The sequence below is a fragment of the Podarcis vaucheri genome (genome assembly GCF_965113315.1).
Source record: "Podarcis vaucheri genome assembly, chromosome: 10".
NCBI classification, from domain to species: Eukaryota; Metazoa; Chordata; class Lepidosauria; order Squamata; family Lacertidae; genus Podarcis; species Podarcis vaucheri.
Genome location: NC_138748.1, coordinates 8,072,631 through 8,090,666, shown reverse-complemented (window position 1 = coordinate 8,090,666; position 18,036 = coordinate 8,072,631). Strand labels below are relative to the sequence as shown.

Sequence of the window (18,036 nt, the reverse complement as noted above, 5' to 3'; positions counted from 1 at the left end):
CTGCAGGCAGTCATTCCAAGTCACTTGTTGACTCGCATGTGGAGACTTTGCAGCCTGAGTTATGAATTCATACCACCAGAACAGATGCTCTGATTGTTTTGTTTTTTTTAAATAATATTTATTACTTTTATAGATTACAAAAAGGGAAGAAAAAAACAGAAAAAAAGACAAAGGAGGAAAGAAAAAAGAAAAAAACACACAATACAGTACAATATATAGACAATACAAAACACAACCTAAACTCAAAACTAAGCACATTAAACTAAACTAAACAAACCCCACTCCCTAACCTTAACCCTAAATAAAACAAAACAAAAACAATTTAAAAACATACATCATCCCTTTTCCGTACTCTATCTTTCATTCCCTTGTTTCCTCAACCTCCTCTCACCTCCCTTTTTGTATTCCACTTCTATTAATTGTTTCAGCAAATCCTTTCCATCTTTCTCCATTTTCTATCATATTGTAAATAACGTATTTTTTAACCTTATTTTCCATTAAAACTAAAATACTTATATATGCTTAACTCCTTATAACATTTCTGCTAAGCCCATAAAAAATCATTCCACCATTTTTCTATCACTCCAGCTGCTCTGATTGTTGCCTCATTCGATTGCCAGGAGTAAGTCGCCAGCTCCTCTTTCTCATTCCATTCTCTGTTCCGTCCTTCTCTTCTTGATATATTTTAGATTACTGATAGGTACGTCCCTGTGTATACAAGGACACAAATCATGCAACTAAAAACATGTATCAATAAACGTAACTTGTTTCTAAATTACATACGGCATTTATACCATTCTCCAATATTCCTTTTAAGCGATCTTTTAGGAGCCATTGATTTCAGCAGAACACACTTCCAAGTCTCATATGTTTGACAATGGAAACGTGCTTCAGAATTCATAGGAGAATTCCCATGAAAGAAAATTTGTTTCTTAGCCCACAAGAACCTCCTACAAGTCACCCAATTCTCCCTTTTGGCACGAGAGCTGAAGACTCTACCCGGGCAGTGAGCTACACCCAGGGAAAGACCTAGTGAGGAACCAGCAGATCTTTCTCCAGCCCAGCAGGCTACTGCAGGAGGGAAAGGAAGGATGTAGAGCTTCAAAAGATTGCCAGGGTGTGGAGAAAGAAGAGGGAAACCAGTAAGGGAAGACAGACATCAGGGGAGCAGGTGGCTGCAGTTTCCTGAGTATCCAGCTGCCATCACCTCACTTTCTCCAGCAAGAGATCATAACTGAGCTCTGCTGGCTACCTCTGCCTGAACAGGCTAGTGAGGAGGAACGCCTTTCAAATTAGCCATCTTGCTTCCTGGTGGGTGCCGACAATTGTGCTGAATATCAAGGGGAGAGATGAAGACATGTCTCCAAAAAGAGGAGGAAATCTCTAAGAGCATTAGAAGAACCACACTAGATCAGATGAAAGCGCTGTCTATTCCAGCACTGTGTTCTCACAGGGCCAACCAGATGTCTGTGGGAAGCCCACAAGCAAGTACAGTGGTGCCTTGCAAGACGAAATTAATTCGTTCCGTGAGTTTTGTCGTCTTGCAGTTTTTTTCGTCTTGCGAAGCACAGTGTCGGAAAAGTTTTGGAAAAGCTTCAAAAATCACCAGTCTTCAAAAACCTCAAAAAAGGCTACCACACCGCGTGCTATGAGTTGCTCCTCGAAGTCAAGTTGCAACTGTATTAACGGTGTTAAGGAAAAGGAAACAAACTTGCAAGACATTGGTCTTGCGAAGCAACTCAAAAAACCAAAAACCCTTTCGTCTAGCGAGTTTTCCGTCTTGCGAGGCATTCGTCTTGCGAGGTACCACTGTACTGTGATAAGAACCTGTTTGCTCATGTGTGCCTCACCATCACTTCCTGGAGGAGCCTGTCCCCTTGGGAAATTCTGCAATTCTAGATCTCACCCTCACCTTGGCTACATAGGGCAAGGTTGCAGATTTGATCTTCTGCAATGCAGAGGGTTGCACTAGATGATTCTCAGGCTCCCTTCCGACTCTACGATTCTATATATTCCTAAAATAAAAGTATAGGGCACAAACCAACTAAAGTTAGGGACTTTTTATCTCTGTTGATTTTAAGGAGTGTTAAACATCTGATCTCTCTCACTAAACTCTCTGATTTTACTTGTAAGCCACTTGGAGAGGTGTTCGGGTTGGTTTTTTTAAATCAAGTGGCTTATAAACCTTTTAATTAAACAAATGGGTTTGAAAATGCCTCAACTTTGGCTAAATTGTAGCTGATAATAATAATTTTGGGTTGGTAAGATTCTAAACTTGAAAATACTTTGAAAAGTGCTACACTCTATTTTATATGATGCTCCAGGTGTTTGACATTTTTGGACCTTAATTACAATATGTGAAGGTCAAAACTTCACCCTAGTGCAATAAAATATAAATTGTAATAAAGAAATTATTCCAGGGGATATAAAAGTATGTTCATCACTCGTTTAATGGTAACTTCACAGTTCCTCTATAATTTCTCAGATGAAGGATTAGAATTTAAAATTAGCTTAAAGGTACTGGAGGCAAAGAATCCCTAAGCTTTTTCAGAGACTCTAGAAATTTGGGAAATGAAATGCCCTTAACATTAATTTTTTATGGGTGAGAAGTTAAGAACTGTCTTTTGTTAGGCATTTAATACTTGCTTAACCTTACAAATAATTTATTTCAAAACCAAAAGGTAAGTAACTCATGCATGCAGAATTATTTCCCCACTCCTTATAAAAAACATTTCTAGTTCCCATGAATCCTAATAAAAATGTGTGCAAAATTATTGCCAACAGAACAAAAAACAGTGCAGGGCAATCAATACATTTCTGTGCAAAATGCTGACAGATATAAGGCTGGCTGTGCCTAACTTCACGTACTGGATGGCTCAAATAAAAGTTTTGGGGTTAGTTCACAAACGCAGCTGAGTGTATTTATTAAAACTTTAACAAACTATTTTTCAGGGCAGTTGCCCCCACAAGGCAGCGTACAAAGTGATGTCAAAATAAGCATAACAAATATACAAATTGCCAAGTTGAAATCCACATTACAACCCCTTAAAATAAGCAGCAAAACATCATCAGGACATATTGATTAATAAAAGGCAGATGGAAATAAACACGCCTGAAAGAAATCATTAGGAACAAGGCCACATGTAGTGGTTTGGGGGTGTATAGACCTTGTTGCTAGTACCCATCAACCTGGCAATCCGCATTGATGAACCAGAGAGCAATATCTGTTCTGTTATGGTCTACTGGAGACCCATGTTCAAACTCCAACTGAGCTATGAAGCTCACTAGATGAACTTGGACTAGTCACTGCTTCTTCCCAGGGCTGCTCTGAGTTAAAATGGGTATGAGGAAAAACATATACTCCCCCCACCCCTTAGAAAAAAATGTGTGTGTCCTCCTTGAAGAAAAGTTAACCTAATATAAATAAATATCACGATGTTGCAGTCATTCTACACTACACATGCATGTGCAAAAGCCAAATTTCTGTCCATCAGCCTGAAAATATTGGATTACAAAAGTTGAGAAATATTATTATTATTAATTACCAATTGACATATTTATAACTGGCCACAGGAAATAAGTATTTTTAGAAAGTTGATACAGTTACGCTGTACTGGAGCTCTATATAAGCAGGCTGACTGAACCCTTCAGTTCAGTTCTGTCCTGGCCTGTGAATAAACAAGAGCTGTTTGAAGAATCGCTGTGTCGTCTGATATCAGTCAGCCTGCTTATATAGAGCTCCAGTACAACGTAACTATCAACTTTCTAAAACTATCCAATCACTGAACATCACTTTCGATCCCTTATTTGCATAACTATCTACAGTATCCCCCTGCTGGCCCAGGGTGAGAACTTCAGTACATAACAAGTATTATGGGAGTGAATATGTACAAATGAAGCTTTATGCACATGTGGACAGGAGCCAATTCTGTTGCTGGCATCCGTCCTCTCTCAGGAGACAAAGGAATGGTGTGCCTTTGAGGTTGAAGTCAAACTGCTGGAGAGCTACAGTGGCTGAGATTTGTGGTGGCTTTTAGTGCCTGGAGACAGACAGTCAGGTCATATATCCACAGCAGTGACCAGAGAAGGAAAGACCGCTGGGAGGAGCGCAGAGAAAATAAATGCCATGGTGCACCTGCAGCAGCACAACCGGATGCCTTCATCTGCCCCAGCTGCAACAAAACATGTCTCTCCTGTATTGGTCAGCCAGGCAACACATGTGATCAGCCTCCTCCATTTGAGGCCAGTAGAAAAAAGACGTTCACGGAACCAAGAAATTGCACAAAACAAATGAAATACCGTGAAAATCCCTGAAACGCGAAGTAACCGACTAGAAATATTATCTTGTGGAAATAAACTAAATAATAAAAATCGAAAAGTTTATGGAAAAATTTAGAAAAACCTAAAATTGAACAAAGCCTTAATGGGATGCCGGCTACAAACCTCTTTTCACTGAACTATTCAGTTTCCTCAGAAGGAAACAGAAAAATCATAAACGTTTTGACCAAAATTCAAAAAAAGGGGGTAGAACTCCGAAAAATTTGACGTATTTGAGGAGCTATGTCATATTTAATGTGACTTTTATTTCCTTTAATATTGTTGTCCTTCATACCAAAAGTTTGTTACTTGAAGACCACTTTGCAAAAAATGAAAACAAGATGGCAATGTGATGTTTGTTTAGCATGTGAGAAGAGCAAGATATATATGATATGCAGCATTATAACATTTATATCATTTTAATCTTCTGCTTTACTGAAATAGAATGGTGTTTTCTTTTTTCTTTTTGCAGCTCCAACAGAAGCTCCCTTGTATCCCCTTTTAGGTATGTCAGTAGAGTTACTATTGCTTTTTCCGGTTGCCGTGTTATGTTATTGTATTTGGATTTTTTGCTTTGCTATAATGCAAAGCAATCATGAAACTGCAGCTTTGAAAGAGTTCGGATATAAATCAGACTTGAATGAGAAATGAATATATTTAGTTCTACTCTGCCCTCCCATTGCCATTTGCTTATTAGATTTCAAATTGTTGCATCCTAAATATATAATATCTCAAATCTCTTGTCCTCAGGTGCACAGAACAAGCTCTGAGAAAGCAGCAAGGGAGATGTTACTGTATTTCTAGATTAATCCCAGATTAGACTGAAAATCATAACTGAATCTTTTCCAGCTCATTTTGGATCCCCTAAATGCTTAGTAAAATAGCTGACAGATGAACCTAACAGATGTCTCTCTGTCTCTTATAAATATGTTTGAGCTCATTTGTTTATTACATTAGCCTTTTGCAGACATTAGTATTCTATCTCTGGCGGAGTGGTGGGTATGTTTGTGTCAGTTGGCTCCACCCCCGAGCATGTCTGATGTTCTCATATTAGATGTTACATCTGCATAGGGTCTGGGCATGTGGACCTAAAATATGTGATCTGCATGCTTCATTTTTGCAGCGTGGAGACTGCAAGATATACACATTGGGTCTGACTCCTATATGAACACTGACACCCAAGGCAAGGATGTTGGATAAACAATGCATCAGTGCAGTGGCGTAGCATGGGGGGTGCAGGGGGGGCCGGCCGCACCGGGCGCAACATCTGGGGGTTAGGGTTAGGGGGCGCAAATCCACGGGTTAGGGGGCGCAAATTACTTGCCTTGCCCCGGGTGCTGACAACCCACGCTACGCCACTGCATCAGTGCCAGCAGGGACAAACATTATCCCCTCTCCCTTTTAGATAATATATAAATTTCATTGACCACTATAGATGTTAATATATGTGAAGTGTCCGTGAGTATTAGAAACATAAAACAGGTATCAAGCAATTTGATATGTTCCTTCACCAGTAGTTCAAAACTTGAGAAATTAGTGGTTGGACCAGTGTTTCCCAAACCTGGGTCCCCAGCTGTTTTTGAACTACAATTCCCATCATCCCTGACCACTGGCCCTGCTAGCTAGGGATGTGGTCCAGAAACAGCTGGAGACCCAAGTCTGGGAAATACTGGGTTGGACACTGGCTCACAAAGTAGGAGGGAGATGAGTGGAGAACATGAGAATGAAACCACTACCAGCTAACTGGTCCTGAATTGTTTTTTAAAACAAGTGGGGGCCTTTGACATAATTTATATCAGGCATAGGCAAACACGGCCCTCCAGATGTTTTGGGACTACGATGCCCATCACCCCTAGCTAACAGGACCAGTGGTCAGAGATGATGGGAATTGTAGTCCCAAAACATCTGGAGGGCCGAGTTTGCCTATGCCTGATTTATATTCTGTAGGATATGTATCCCACATGTGACAGAAGTAGGAGAAGTAGGAACATAGGAAACTGCCTTAGACCAAGTCATGTGACTGGTCTTGCTAGCTCAGCATATCTACAATGATTGGCCATTGCTCTCCAGGGTTTCTTTTTTTTAATAAAAATTTTATTGGTTTTTCACAATTTTTATAAACACAAACATTACACAATACAAACAAACTAACACATAAACAAACATGTATAATTTCAAATCCTTTTTTCTTAAACCTTACTTCACCGACTTCCCCATACCTCCCCTTTCTGCATCCCAATTCCAAAATTTGTTTCAGCAAATCCTGCCCATTGCTCTCCAGGGTTTCAGACAGAAGTCTTTCCTAGGTGTAACCTGGAGCTGCCAAGGACTGAAGCTTAGACCTTTTGCATGAAAATTGTGATCCCTACCACTGTGCAAGAAGATCCCCCCAAAAAAAAAGCAAAAGCAGGACATTTAGGACACCAAATCATATTTTCAGAAAGCCGAGCAAGAAAGAGATTTCATTTGTTCATTTGATTTTCAAACTATGCTGGGAATTCTTTTCTGTCTTTCATTTTCAGCTGAAATGCACAGCGAAAGCATAATATTACGAGATGACTTTGATTCTTATCAGCTACAAGGACTGAATCCTGCTATGTGGTAAGTTTTGCTTCATTTTTATATTTTTCTTGAAGAGCCACATATAGTATCATCTTTCCCCCACCCTATTTTTATTGTGACAACAGCCAACCCCCTTCCCCCAACCCTCAAGTAAAGAAGCAGCACACTTAGGCCATGGATTTGATTAATTGTATTTAATTCCATTCAAGTGATTCTCCAAAAGTCTTTTTTAAAAAAAGTATCAATAGCAATAAACATACTAGAACATCATAGCTATGACACAAAACACCACAGTTACAATGCCTGGGCCAATAAAACTAATACATTATCATTAATAAATCAACAATAAAACAATTATAGGCAATTATAGTCTATAAAACTACTCTAGCAAAACAGCAGCTAAAAACTAGTCTAAACATTATTATGTTCACTAGCACCTCATCCCATATAAAGGTAAAGGGACCCCTGACCATTAGGTCCAGTCGTGTCTGACTCTGGGGTTGCGGCGCTCATCTCGCTTTATTGGCCGAGGGAGCCGGCGTACAGCTTCCGGGTCATGTGGCCAGCAGGACTAAGCCGCTTCTGGCAAACCAGAGCGGCGCATGGAAACGCTGTTTACCTTCCCGCTGGAGCAGTACCTATTTATCTACTCGCACTTTGACGTGCTTTCGAACTGCTAGGTTGGCAGGAGCAGGGACCGAGCAGCGGGAGCTCACCCCGTCGCGGGGTTTCGAACCGCCGGCCTTCTGATCAGCAAGTCCTAGGTTCTGTGGTTTAACCCACAGCGCCACCATATACCACCTCAATAATTCACTCTGCTTCATCTATTAAAAGAAGCACCGGCATGCAAGTGAATTCTGATCCAATAAAAAGACACACAGAACTGCCGGTTCCCCTGTGTCTCAAAAGACTTTGGACCCCCTGTTAGTCTCACCTGCTCAATCTGCTGGAGCATGTCTCATCTAGGGTTTGAGACTCAATGGCTGCCCTCACCTGGTTTAGCCAGCCAGTTGAAGCTGTTTCCCAAGGTGTGGCCACTGTCACATGCTGACAACTGGCAGGAGCCACAGGTGAGTGCTGAGTGCAGGGTGAAGACCAAAGGTGGATGGACTACTGCAGAAGAAGCACCAGGCACGCCATACACGCCATAAACAGAACAATACTATAGCAAACTCATAGGTGTCTCATAGATGTGTGTTTGTGGAAAGCAGTCCAACTTCCACCCAGGCTGTCCTCCCCCAAACTCAAGCTTTCACCAAGAGATTTGAATAAACTCCGCACAACTTCCCTCGGGAATCCTCACTCTCACTGGAGAGCGCCACTTTTCAGCTCCCATAAAAGGTAGCAATACAGACAGACAGATGTATGAGATGTTCAGCAGTTGGCAGCAGATACACCCCAACACTCTTCCCAGTGCTTCTGCTCTAGAAGAGCTGCAAGAGAATCGGGTGAGCAGATGGTCTCAGTTACCTCTCCCCCATCCCCATGCTCATACTGCTTGGTTTGACAGTCAATGTCTTATCCTTCTCATGCTCCATTAGCATCTTCTCTGCCATCGTCTCCTTTCTTCAGCTGCTCACACTTGGATGAGAGCCTTTGTGCTATCCACATTTGTGGATTATAATGCAAGGCTGCAATCCTGCACAGTTCCAGGAAGATAATTACCATTGATTTAGCTGGAACGCATGCACCCGTAATTTCACAAACTAACATCCTCACACCTTAGCACAAATTCTACATAATACTCCTTTAGAGTTGTCACAAGTGCACACTGTGAGTTGCACAGGTCATAAATCATGTTGGTGTTCAACCTGAAATTCAGGCAGTCGTATCATTTATACCACCAGATTTGTTATTTCTACCCAAGGTATACACATACAGTGGTTTATTGGCATCTTACAGGCCTGTAATACCTTCAGTGACTCCTTTTATCTTGATGGTTTTTCTATGACGCAAGGAGTAGCATACTCTCTCTGAAAGTAATAAATGCAGTGAAACAGTTGTGAAACTAGCCTCTGGGTCTCTTTAGGTTACTCACACCGAGAAAATTTGAAGTGTCTCTTGCAGGGAGTCTTCTGTCTTTATCAGTGGGGAAAGAGGCATTTATATGTACCTTGACTGGTGAGGTTCAGATTGCGGCCAACTCTGTGTTTGCTGCTACACTCAGTTTGCTCTCAAGGGGCTTAGTGTTGTTTGCTAGATGTAGTATACACACCAACAGAGGAACTGTACAAGGCGGACCCTTGAAACCACCCCATACTTTCTTGGTGACTTCCCCAGACTTTGGAACTCCCTCTCTAGAGAAGTTAGACTGACTTGCTCCTTGTTGTCCTTCCTCTGGCAAGTGTTCCAACAGGCTTTTGGGAGCTGACTGCTTTTAATGAAATGGCTGGTGCCGTGCTGTTTTTATTGTAATTATTTGTATGATTTTTAAAGATTTTTTTATTGTGTAGATATATATATATATCCCAGCCCAGGACTTAAGTCACCCAAAGCCTCCTTAGATGGAAAACTCTAAGTTAGAGTCTTTTGGGGGCTGCACCCCTCAACCAGAGCCACTACCCTCACACTCTCAGACCCTCCATCTGGCAAAGGCAACCACATACCTGGCTGTACTTAAGTGGTGCAAGGCTTTTTATTACCCTTGTTCATTCCACAGTCAGCCAGGGAGGACTCAGCTGGGCTGCAGACCTTGTGGGATCAAGTTGTCAGTTTGGAGCTGTCCAATGTCCTGCTGCTGATCTTATCTACTAATTACCGTAATGGCACCCAACCCCACCCTCCTTTCTGCACTCGGGACTACCTTCTCTGCCCAATCAGTTTCTTACCAGTTGCCCCAAGTCCTGTGCATAATATTTTTGAGCTCTAATGAGCTTTTCCAATCCTTTCTTCTTGAAATTTTGTATGACATGATTTGTTCACATCCTCAAAGCTTTGGGATTTATATTTCAAATTTAGATAGGCTTAGCTTTGTCTTTTGGAGAGTGGGTTCTTCCTGTTGCTGTATATTTGTTCAGAATATTATGTTCTTGGACCGCAAAGAAAATGCTTGCCTTCAAGGCTTCAGAGAACTTGGTTTTGGAAATGGACTGTTGTGCTTAGAATCCTATCATATATCTACATCGGGTCAAGAACATTTTAGCAATTTCTCATTTTCTTTTCTGTTTTGAAGTGATCCAACTTCCTAAGTTTCAACTTTTGGTTTAATGTGCCTATGAATTTGCACATTTACATCTGCTTAGTCACTTAAGGGCCTGCATCCAAGTCGTCAGGGTTGAATCCAATGCTAGTCTCACCTAGAGCAGACTCATTAAAATTAATTGCCATGGCTAACTTTAGTCCATTAATTTCAGTGTGTATACTCTGAGTATAACTTAGATACAAGCTTTAAAGTCCACCCCTCCCCGTGCAAAATATGTCATGCTACTGGTAACTGGATATTTTTGTTTTATGCAAGGAAATTAGGCACTTTCAAAAGGAAAGCCTAATTGGGGTGGCAGTGTGCTATTTGATTCTTGGGAGTAAGCGCCATTGAGTTCAAAGGTCTTACTTCTGAGTAGACATGCATAGAATTGAGCTGCAAATAACTCTTTAGTAACATCAGACATGCACACAAAAATAATTGAAGCCATTTCTGTATTTGAGATGAAGAATATCTGAAGTGAGCAGCAAAGGCAATTAAGAAAATTGCTTACAAACACATTTTCTGTAAAATGACACTTCAGATAGTGTCAAGAGGATATGAACCTGGATGCTGGAAATTCTCTTTCTTTTCTTTTGATGCCCTAATGATGCTACTAATATTTTACTGGCATGACTTCTTCAACTTTTTATTTTTTAATTTGTGTGTGTGTGTGTGTGTGTGTGACCAGCTCTAAGCCATTTAATTTTCGAAGCAATACATTTCAAAGTCGACATGAAGGCTTGGAATCAGGATTTGCTCAAAGCTGTTCATGATTTTATAAAGAAAATAATCCTAAAGGAGATGAAAGATGATAAAAAGAGATGTTCCAGCTAGCCAGAGCTCTTCACAGTATTTCCTAAACCAGATTATAGAGGAGAAGGAGCTGAGCAGCAAAGCCACTTGATATGCATAGAGTTTGAGAAATTAAAAAGAGGGAAAAGGCCTAATAAGGTCATTCAGATTAACCTGTAGCCAGTGATGCAGCCCCTGTTCTGTATTTACAGAGAATGCAGCCTAAGCACACATTTGTATACTAGCTTGCATTTTAAGCTCAGTTTTGGGGAAAGGAAGAGTTAGGATTGAGAGAATTATATTGATGGTGGCAGTCAAGCTTAAAAGGGATATCAGGCTAGCTGCCATCGAGCAAGTATCAGAAAAAAATAGCTACTTGTTTGAGATTAGCAAGAATCAGTATTAAATCTTTTAAGTTTTCCCCCAGTGCAAACTTGATGCTAGACGTTGTCAAGTGTGGGTTGTCAGCCAGGTTGAATGTGGCACCCGTAGTTGTCCATAACTTTCCCTCTTGTCCTTTTCTTCCTTTGTGGAGTTGACAATTGGGAAGACAAGGCAGATGTAGAGCAGAGAAGGCATGATCTGAGGGGACATGATGAAGCAACCTTGCTGGAGCTAAGCGTGACTGGGTCTCGTTAGTGTCTGGATGGGGGGCTACCTGGGAACCCCGTGCATATCAGTTTGAATTCCATGATTGAAGGAAGGTGAGATATCAAATGTAAGAGTGAGGCTCCGGTTTCATTTTGCCTGCTCAATCTCATCATCCTGGTTCAGATATCACAAAGAAGAAAGGGAAGAAAAGAGGCCAACTCACTTAGGCCACCTTGTATTCCACGACAGAAGAAAGGTGGGATATAAAAGTAAGAAAGAAAATAAATAATTAACTTCCCCACTGCTTTTTTTAAAAAAATGCAACACATTCTCCCAAGCTGCTTTCACAGAGCATCTATTTAAAAGCTGACATTTGGGATACCCGAGACACAAAGTTTGCAGCATTCTAGGTGAACCTTAGTATATGGCTAGCAGAGTATGTTCAGTGGGCAGGCCTATTCCAATTGTTAATTCCTCACAATGACACAGTACTGAGATTGTGTTATAAATGACTCTGGGCACACTCCCGAAGTCCTACCCGTTTTCCTGTTCTGTTCTTTGAAGGGGATTGCAAACACAGTGATTTCTCTTAGGGTTTGAAATTAGCAGGGCACCAGGCGCGTTTTGCGCCTAAAGACACATCATTTGCAGGTGCCTTGAAAAGCCTGGGTGCCATTTTTTGCGCCTAGCTGACACTCAATGATCACTCAAATATATGTGCTTTGAAGCCTTGAAGTCTATGTTAAGGATAGACAATATGTGAAGGAGTTTAACGATAAAGAGAAGAGTGTTTTGAAAACTGAAGTACGTTACCAATATTTTTATTGTAAACACCAAATTAAACATGTATTAACAATTTCTGATAAAAATGTGATATTAACAATGTGTCACTTATGTGAATGGCATATTAGTTCAAGCTTATCAAAATAATAAACTAGACATTCTGTTTAGGCGCCCACCACCCAGGTCCCAGTAGGCTTTTGGCTCCTAGCTTTTCTATCCCAATTTCTAACACTGATTTCCCTATTGCATGCACGAAGAGTTCCCTCTTCCCTCACAGAAGTCATTATACTTAAAGGGACTCAAAACAACATACTACATTAATAGTTTACCATTTTCAAGGGAAAACACCTGAAAAAACACAACCCAGTCATCAAGTATTCTGCCCATTAGGACTCCTCAGGCTATAGGGATTGTGAAATAGACAACCCTAACCATTTTGCTGACCTAACAACCAGCAATTATTGTCAAAAAGTTATCTTTGAGGATGAGGACCCCTAGCAACTAATTCATAGAATACAGAGCTAACTTCTTGTGATTTAACAAGCATTTAAATCCCCCCCCAAAAAAAAAACACATTTGGGTTAAAGAAAGCACAATTCCTTAACGGGCAGTCATTTTAATAACAGCACATCTACAATCTCATGTTCATGGGCAGCCTTTTGGCAGCCTAGCCTTCTATTTAGTCCATCTGTTGCAATGGCATCATGCCTGTTTATGAATTGAGTAACTCTTTTGTAGCACTCCAGGTGCCTAGCAACTGTTGTACAAATACTTCAGCAAGGGATTGTTGCATTTTTTTAAAAAAACTGTCTAGCATTAGATGTTCTTGCTAGGTACTTTTTAGGAAGTCAAGAATGTCCTCCAATTTGAATCCTCAGTTCAGTAGAAATATATATAACAAAACGTTGGCAGGACGTTCTTGTAAATAAGAAAGAAAACAAAAGCCAGTCAGTTAGCTACACCCTCACTTGTCACTGTTTTGGATTATTGTCATCAAGTTAATCCTTTCATTGCACCCACTCCCCTGGTGGATCCGCTGGCTAAAAAGTGAACAAATATGTCGTAGAGAAGAGTAGTTCCATCATACAGGTCTTTGGGAAACGATCTGCAATAAACAAAAATAATTCTAAAAACTCTCAAGTCAATCTGTGTGACAACAGCCTTATAACAGCGGTCTGTGCAAAAAGCTAAGCACATTGTAGCATGTATTACTGTTGAGCCAAAGGTGTGTTTTCTGTTTATCCTTAGGCAAGATTCATTAGCCAAAAGGAAAGGCTGCCAAGTACCCAACAAGATTTGTAATGCTTTGCTGCTTTGGTACAGATGGAAAAGGCTTGCATGCCCATTACTTATGTAAACAAGAAGTACACATAACTGGGTATATTTGTGCTGGGATCACGTTGATCAATTCAAGACTTGACTTTAATTATCAAAACACAAATCAGAATCTACGGAATACAAACATGAGGGGAGAAGCTGGAAGGGAAGACTGAAAGAGAAGCTGGGGCATGAGGGCACATAACCTGCCTTAGGACACCACATGTGTCTAAGGGATGTCCCATAATAAGGCAGATGTTATACATTTAGTTTGTACACACAGAGATGCTGCACAAGGTGAACTGATTGTTGATATTCCTTTAGGGGTGTGGGGTCAGTCTGGGTCTCCTCCCAGAACCCACAATCCTGTATCTATGCAAGTAGAATGTAGACGGGAAAAGCAGCCCAAACCAGTTCCTTTGTCAAGATAATGGCTTTGGCTGGCTAGTTAAGTGCCACAATTTAGCTTAACCAAAGATGTTGCTCTCTGCCATAGACCATATGGGTGGGCCTTTCCCACAACCCTCACTTAGCTGCTATGTAGGAGAACAGTACAGTGGTACCTCGCAAGACGAATGCCTCGCAAGACGAAAAGCGCGCAAGACGAAAGAGTTTTCCATTTTTTGAGTCGTTCCGCAAGACGAATTTCCCTATGGGCTTGCTTCGCAAGACAAAACGTCTTGCGAGTTATTGCGAGTTTGTTTCCTTTTTCTTAAAGCCGCTAAGCCGCTAATAGCCGCTAAGCCGCTAATAGCTGTGCTTCGCAAGACGAAAAAACCGCAAGACGAAGAGACTCGCGGAACGGATTAATTTCGTCTTGCGAGGCACCACTGTATGTAGAGTTAGATGTGTGAGATTTGGAAGCTGAAATGTGGAGGCTGAAGACACAGGGACCGGTCTTGCTCTGTGCTTGGCTTTGGAACTCTCCTGGGAAACTAAAGGGGAAGCAAGGGAGTGTTAATGCTGTGATAGCCTCCATCTTATGTTCAGGCTGTGTGTGTGTGTGTGTGTGTGTGTGTGTGTGTGCGCGCGCGCGCATATAAATCCTAAAGCCATCACAATCTCTGCTTACCGTCACCCCAAGGAAAGGAAACCCTTGGTAAAACCGGAACCCCAGGAGTCTCTCACAACTCAGAGATTGGGGTGGGGTGGTAACAATATGTATACCTCCCTTCTGCATTGCAGGGAATGCTGCAAATGCATACTGTGTCATTGCTAATCTGCAAGTGCAAAGCAGCTCTTACTGCGCTGGGGTTTCTAAACAGGTCCATGCTATATAGGTGTTCAATGCTGCCCATCACACCTTGGGTGCAAAATAAGTAGCAGAATTAGTCATTTTGTTTGAAGAAAAATACTATTAGAATCATTTAAACAGTCGAAAGCATAGACTCTTATTGGACTACAGAAGTGGTGCTGGGTTAATAATGGGACACTTTGGTCCTCTTGCCATCAGCCCGTGGTGATGCCAAGACTCATCTGTTTTTCTCCTACTTACATATACTGTGCTTAGAAATAAAATCTGTTTCAAAATTATCCTTACTGTAATACCACACAGTAGTACTTGCAATATTATATTTGTTATATCTGAAAACTAAAACATGACTGTAGTTGAGGGGGGAAACCCATTCACTTGTTTTAAATATTTTGAATTAACATGAGGATGTTTTGTTGGTGGGGAAAGTGGTGCAAGATTAAATGGAGCGTCTTATAAGCAAGCCAAATAACAATTCTGCTTTGGATGGTAATTTGTTCATTAACTTGAGTTTGGGGACTCCTAAACAGACCTTTCCTTCCCAAAGTCAGAATTTTCAAGCCTCTAATTTGCTTTTCAGCATTTTCAACTCGACTGTGTTCTGTTTTCCTGCAGGTTTGAATGTAGTAATTGTGAGGTTGGAGACCAATGCGGTGTAATTATGCATGGCAGTGCTGTCACTTTCTGTGAGCCATATGGGCCAAGAGAATTGGTAAGTGGCTGTTTGCGAAATTGACTGATTTGTGGAATTTCAAGTTTTCAATTCAGAAACTGTCAGTTTTCTTTACATGTCACTGTCAAAGTTACAGTTGGGGAGGGGGCGTTCTGGCTCTTTTCCTTAGCCCCCATTGCTTACTTGTACTTCTCCCCAATGCATTGCATTCCAATATACCCTTTCAGATTTATACCTTTATATATTATTTCCTTACATCACAATCCTAACCATTTCTACTCACAAGTAAGTCTTGTTGAATTCACTAAGTCTTATTCCCAGAAATGCAACCTTAAGGTTTCATTCTTAAGCAGCATTGGTGTATTCGTTGCTTTGTTTCAGCATTCAAGCCAAGACAGACTTGCAAAGTGGAATTAATCATCTAAGGTGCTGGCTGCGCAGCAAGCGCTGTGCTGGCAGAATCACAGGGTGAGCTATCCAATGGCAGTATATAATGCTCTAAAGAGGAAGGATATATTAGAGGATAAGTGAGCACCAGCATGGCGGCTGCTTTCATCATGTGGGCATTCAAAAATGGAGATACGAAATGTGAAACTTTCTCATTTGAAGTTGCTAACTCCATTAACTAGGCAGAATTTAAAATATTATAGATATATATAAAACCCCCAGCCAGTTAATTCTTTCTGGCACAATTGCACATGACTCTTGATAAATAATGCATGTTCCATTTTAATAGGTGCAATGGATAACTTGAGACCATGAGTCCTGTTAAAAAGAACTTTAAAAAATTAATAATAATAAAGGTTGCACATCATTATTTGGATTGCCTAAAATAAAACACTGCTTTAAACTATATTCATGCTCAAAAATAACCACTCACAAAAACAATAATCAGTTATTTGTTTACTATTTAGAATGCTTAATTTGTAGATAAGATGATAAGGGTGCAAAATCAATTTAAAAATCGCATGTTCATTTCATAATTACGACAAAAGCAAAGATTTTATAGCTTGCATATGGTAAGAGCCAAGTGAGGATTCCCAGGTAAGATCCTCCCTCTATTGTGTGGGCAGGTAATCCCTCCCCTACCTGGCCTGGTCTCCTTGGCAACGCTTCCCCCAGGTGGGATTGGACAACTGACTGAGGTAGGCGGAGACCTCCAGGTATCCCACCTGAGGGAAGGCAAAGCCAAGCCTATGCTGTTGGAGCCGCTCCAGATCTAGGGGCTGCGCGCGTCCACGCAAAGTTTTAAGCGTGGAGTGGTCAATACTGGGAAAAGCAGAAAATAAAATATCCTTCATTTCTGAGCTTGCCACTGTTGAAAGTAACTGGAACAGAGTCCAAGGCATTAAGCTTACAGGGTTCAAAGATTCTCATTTGTATTTCCAAGAAAACTACAATAAACTGATTAGTTTGCTGATTCAATGCAACATTTCTCCTTTTCCCTTCTCCATAGACTACTAATGGCCTTAATACAACCACAGCTTCTGTACTCCAGTTTTCTATTGGTAAGTTCATATATAGTGTCTTCAGTTTAAAAAATATACATTTTAGAAATGAAAAATACAGCTCAAGTTTTTAGTCTTCTTTTTTAAAAAAAAAAAACACACATGTATATCTTGAAAAGTTATCAGTAAATTTCCATGTTCAGTGTGTGCTGGAAAAGAAGATATGTCTGAAACTTTGAGAGCGTGAATATCTGCTTTCCTTGCTCTCAATCTTGGGTCCCCAGATGTTTTTGGCCTACAACTCCCATCATCCCTGATGACTGGTCCTGTGAGCTAGGGATCATGGGAGTTGTAGGCTAAAAACATCTGGGGGCCCAAGGTTGAGAACCACAGTGTTAAACAGTCACCATTTTAAACATACCTTTTATTTTAGCTCATTATTTTGTATTTATCCAGAGGTGTTCAATGAATGCAGAATTACATCATTCATATATATTTAGCCAATACACATTGTAATCCTATCATACAGCTATGGTCAGGCTGAAGTCCTCCTAACATCAAAACTGTGTGGGCAACTAGTTAAACCCTGCTGAGAATTATTGAACATTTGTATGATGTGTTAAACCCTGCTGGGAATTACTGCACATTTGTATGATGTATTAAGCAAAGAAGGCAAGTGGTGACTTGTGGTTTTTGACAGGCATAGAAAAGTATTAATTTTTTGAAGACATGATTCAATTAAATGTGTGCTGGAGGAAAACGTTTTAGTGTATAGATAACTCAATAAGACCAAAGAAGCAATGTTGACTGTTTCCTCTGTGGAATTCTAGAAATGTATTTCTAAATTAAATTCTCATTTTAACAAGTAATTCTTCTAGCAGGGTATACCTCAGTAGAGCTGTGATTAAACTGTGGAGATACTTGCTGGAAATGAAAACTATCAATTAGATTGACACCGGGGTGGTTCTCCTCTACTTTGAATTAAATCTAGATGCCAGAAGGTTCCAAAAATGTGTAATACATTTATACTTTGCATTGACTTATTTATCAGACATTTAAATATTACTTTAATATCACTTGGAATACCACTTGTAATTAGTAATGCAGCTAAGGGGTC

The 18,036-nt window shown here is 40.5% G+C and overlaps 1 protein-coding gene across 3 annotated transcripts in view; it reads left to right on the top strand.

The window, feature by feature from the left end:
• Positions 1 to 18,036, top strand: part of RELN (reelin) — a 296,722-nt gene that overhangs the window by 117,325 nt on the left and 161,361 nt on the right. For all 3 annotated transcript variants that reach the window (XM_082239382.1, XM_082239381.1, XM_082239383.1), the window contains 4 exons: positions 4,790 to 4,822; positions 6,840 to 6,918; positions 15,414 to 15,510; positions 16,928 to 16,979. In XM_082239382.1, the coding sequence (XP_082095508.1) occupies positions 4,790 to 4,822; positions 6,840 to 6,918; positions 15,414 to 15,510; positions 16,928 to 16,979 (261 nt within the window). The remainder of the gene's footprint in view (positions 1 to 4,789; positions 4,823 to 6,839; positions 6,919 to 15,413; positions 15,511 to 16,927; positions 16,980 to 18,036) is intronic.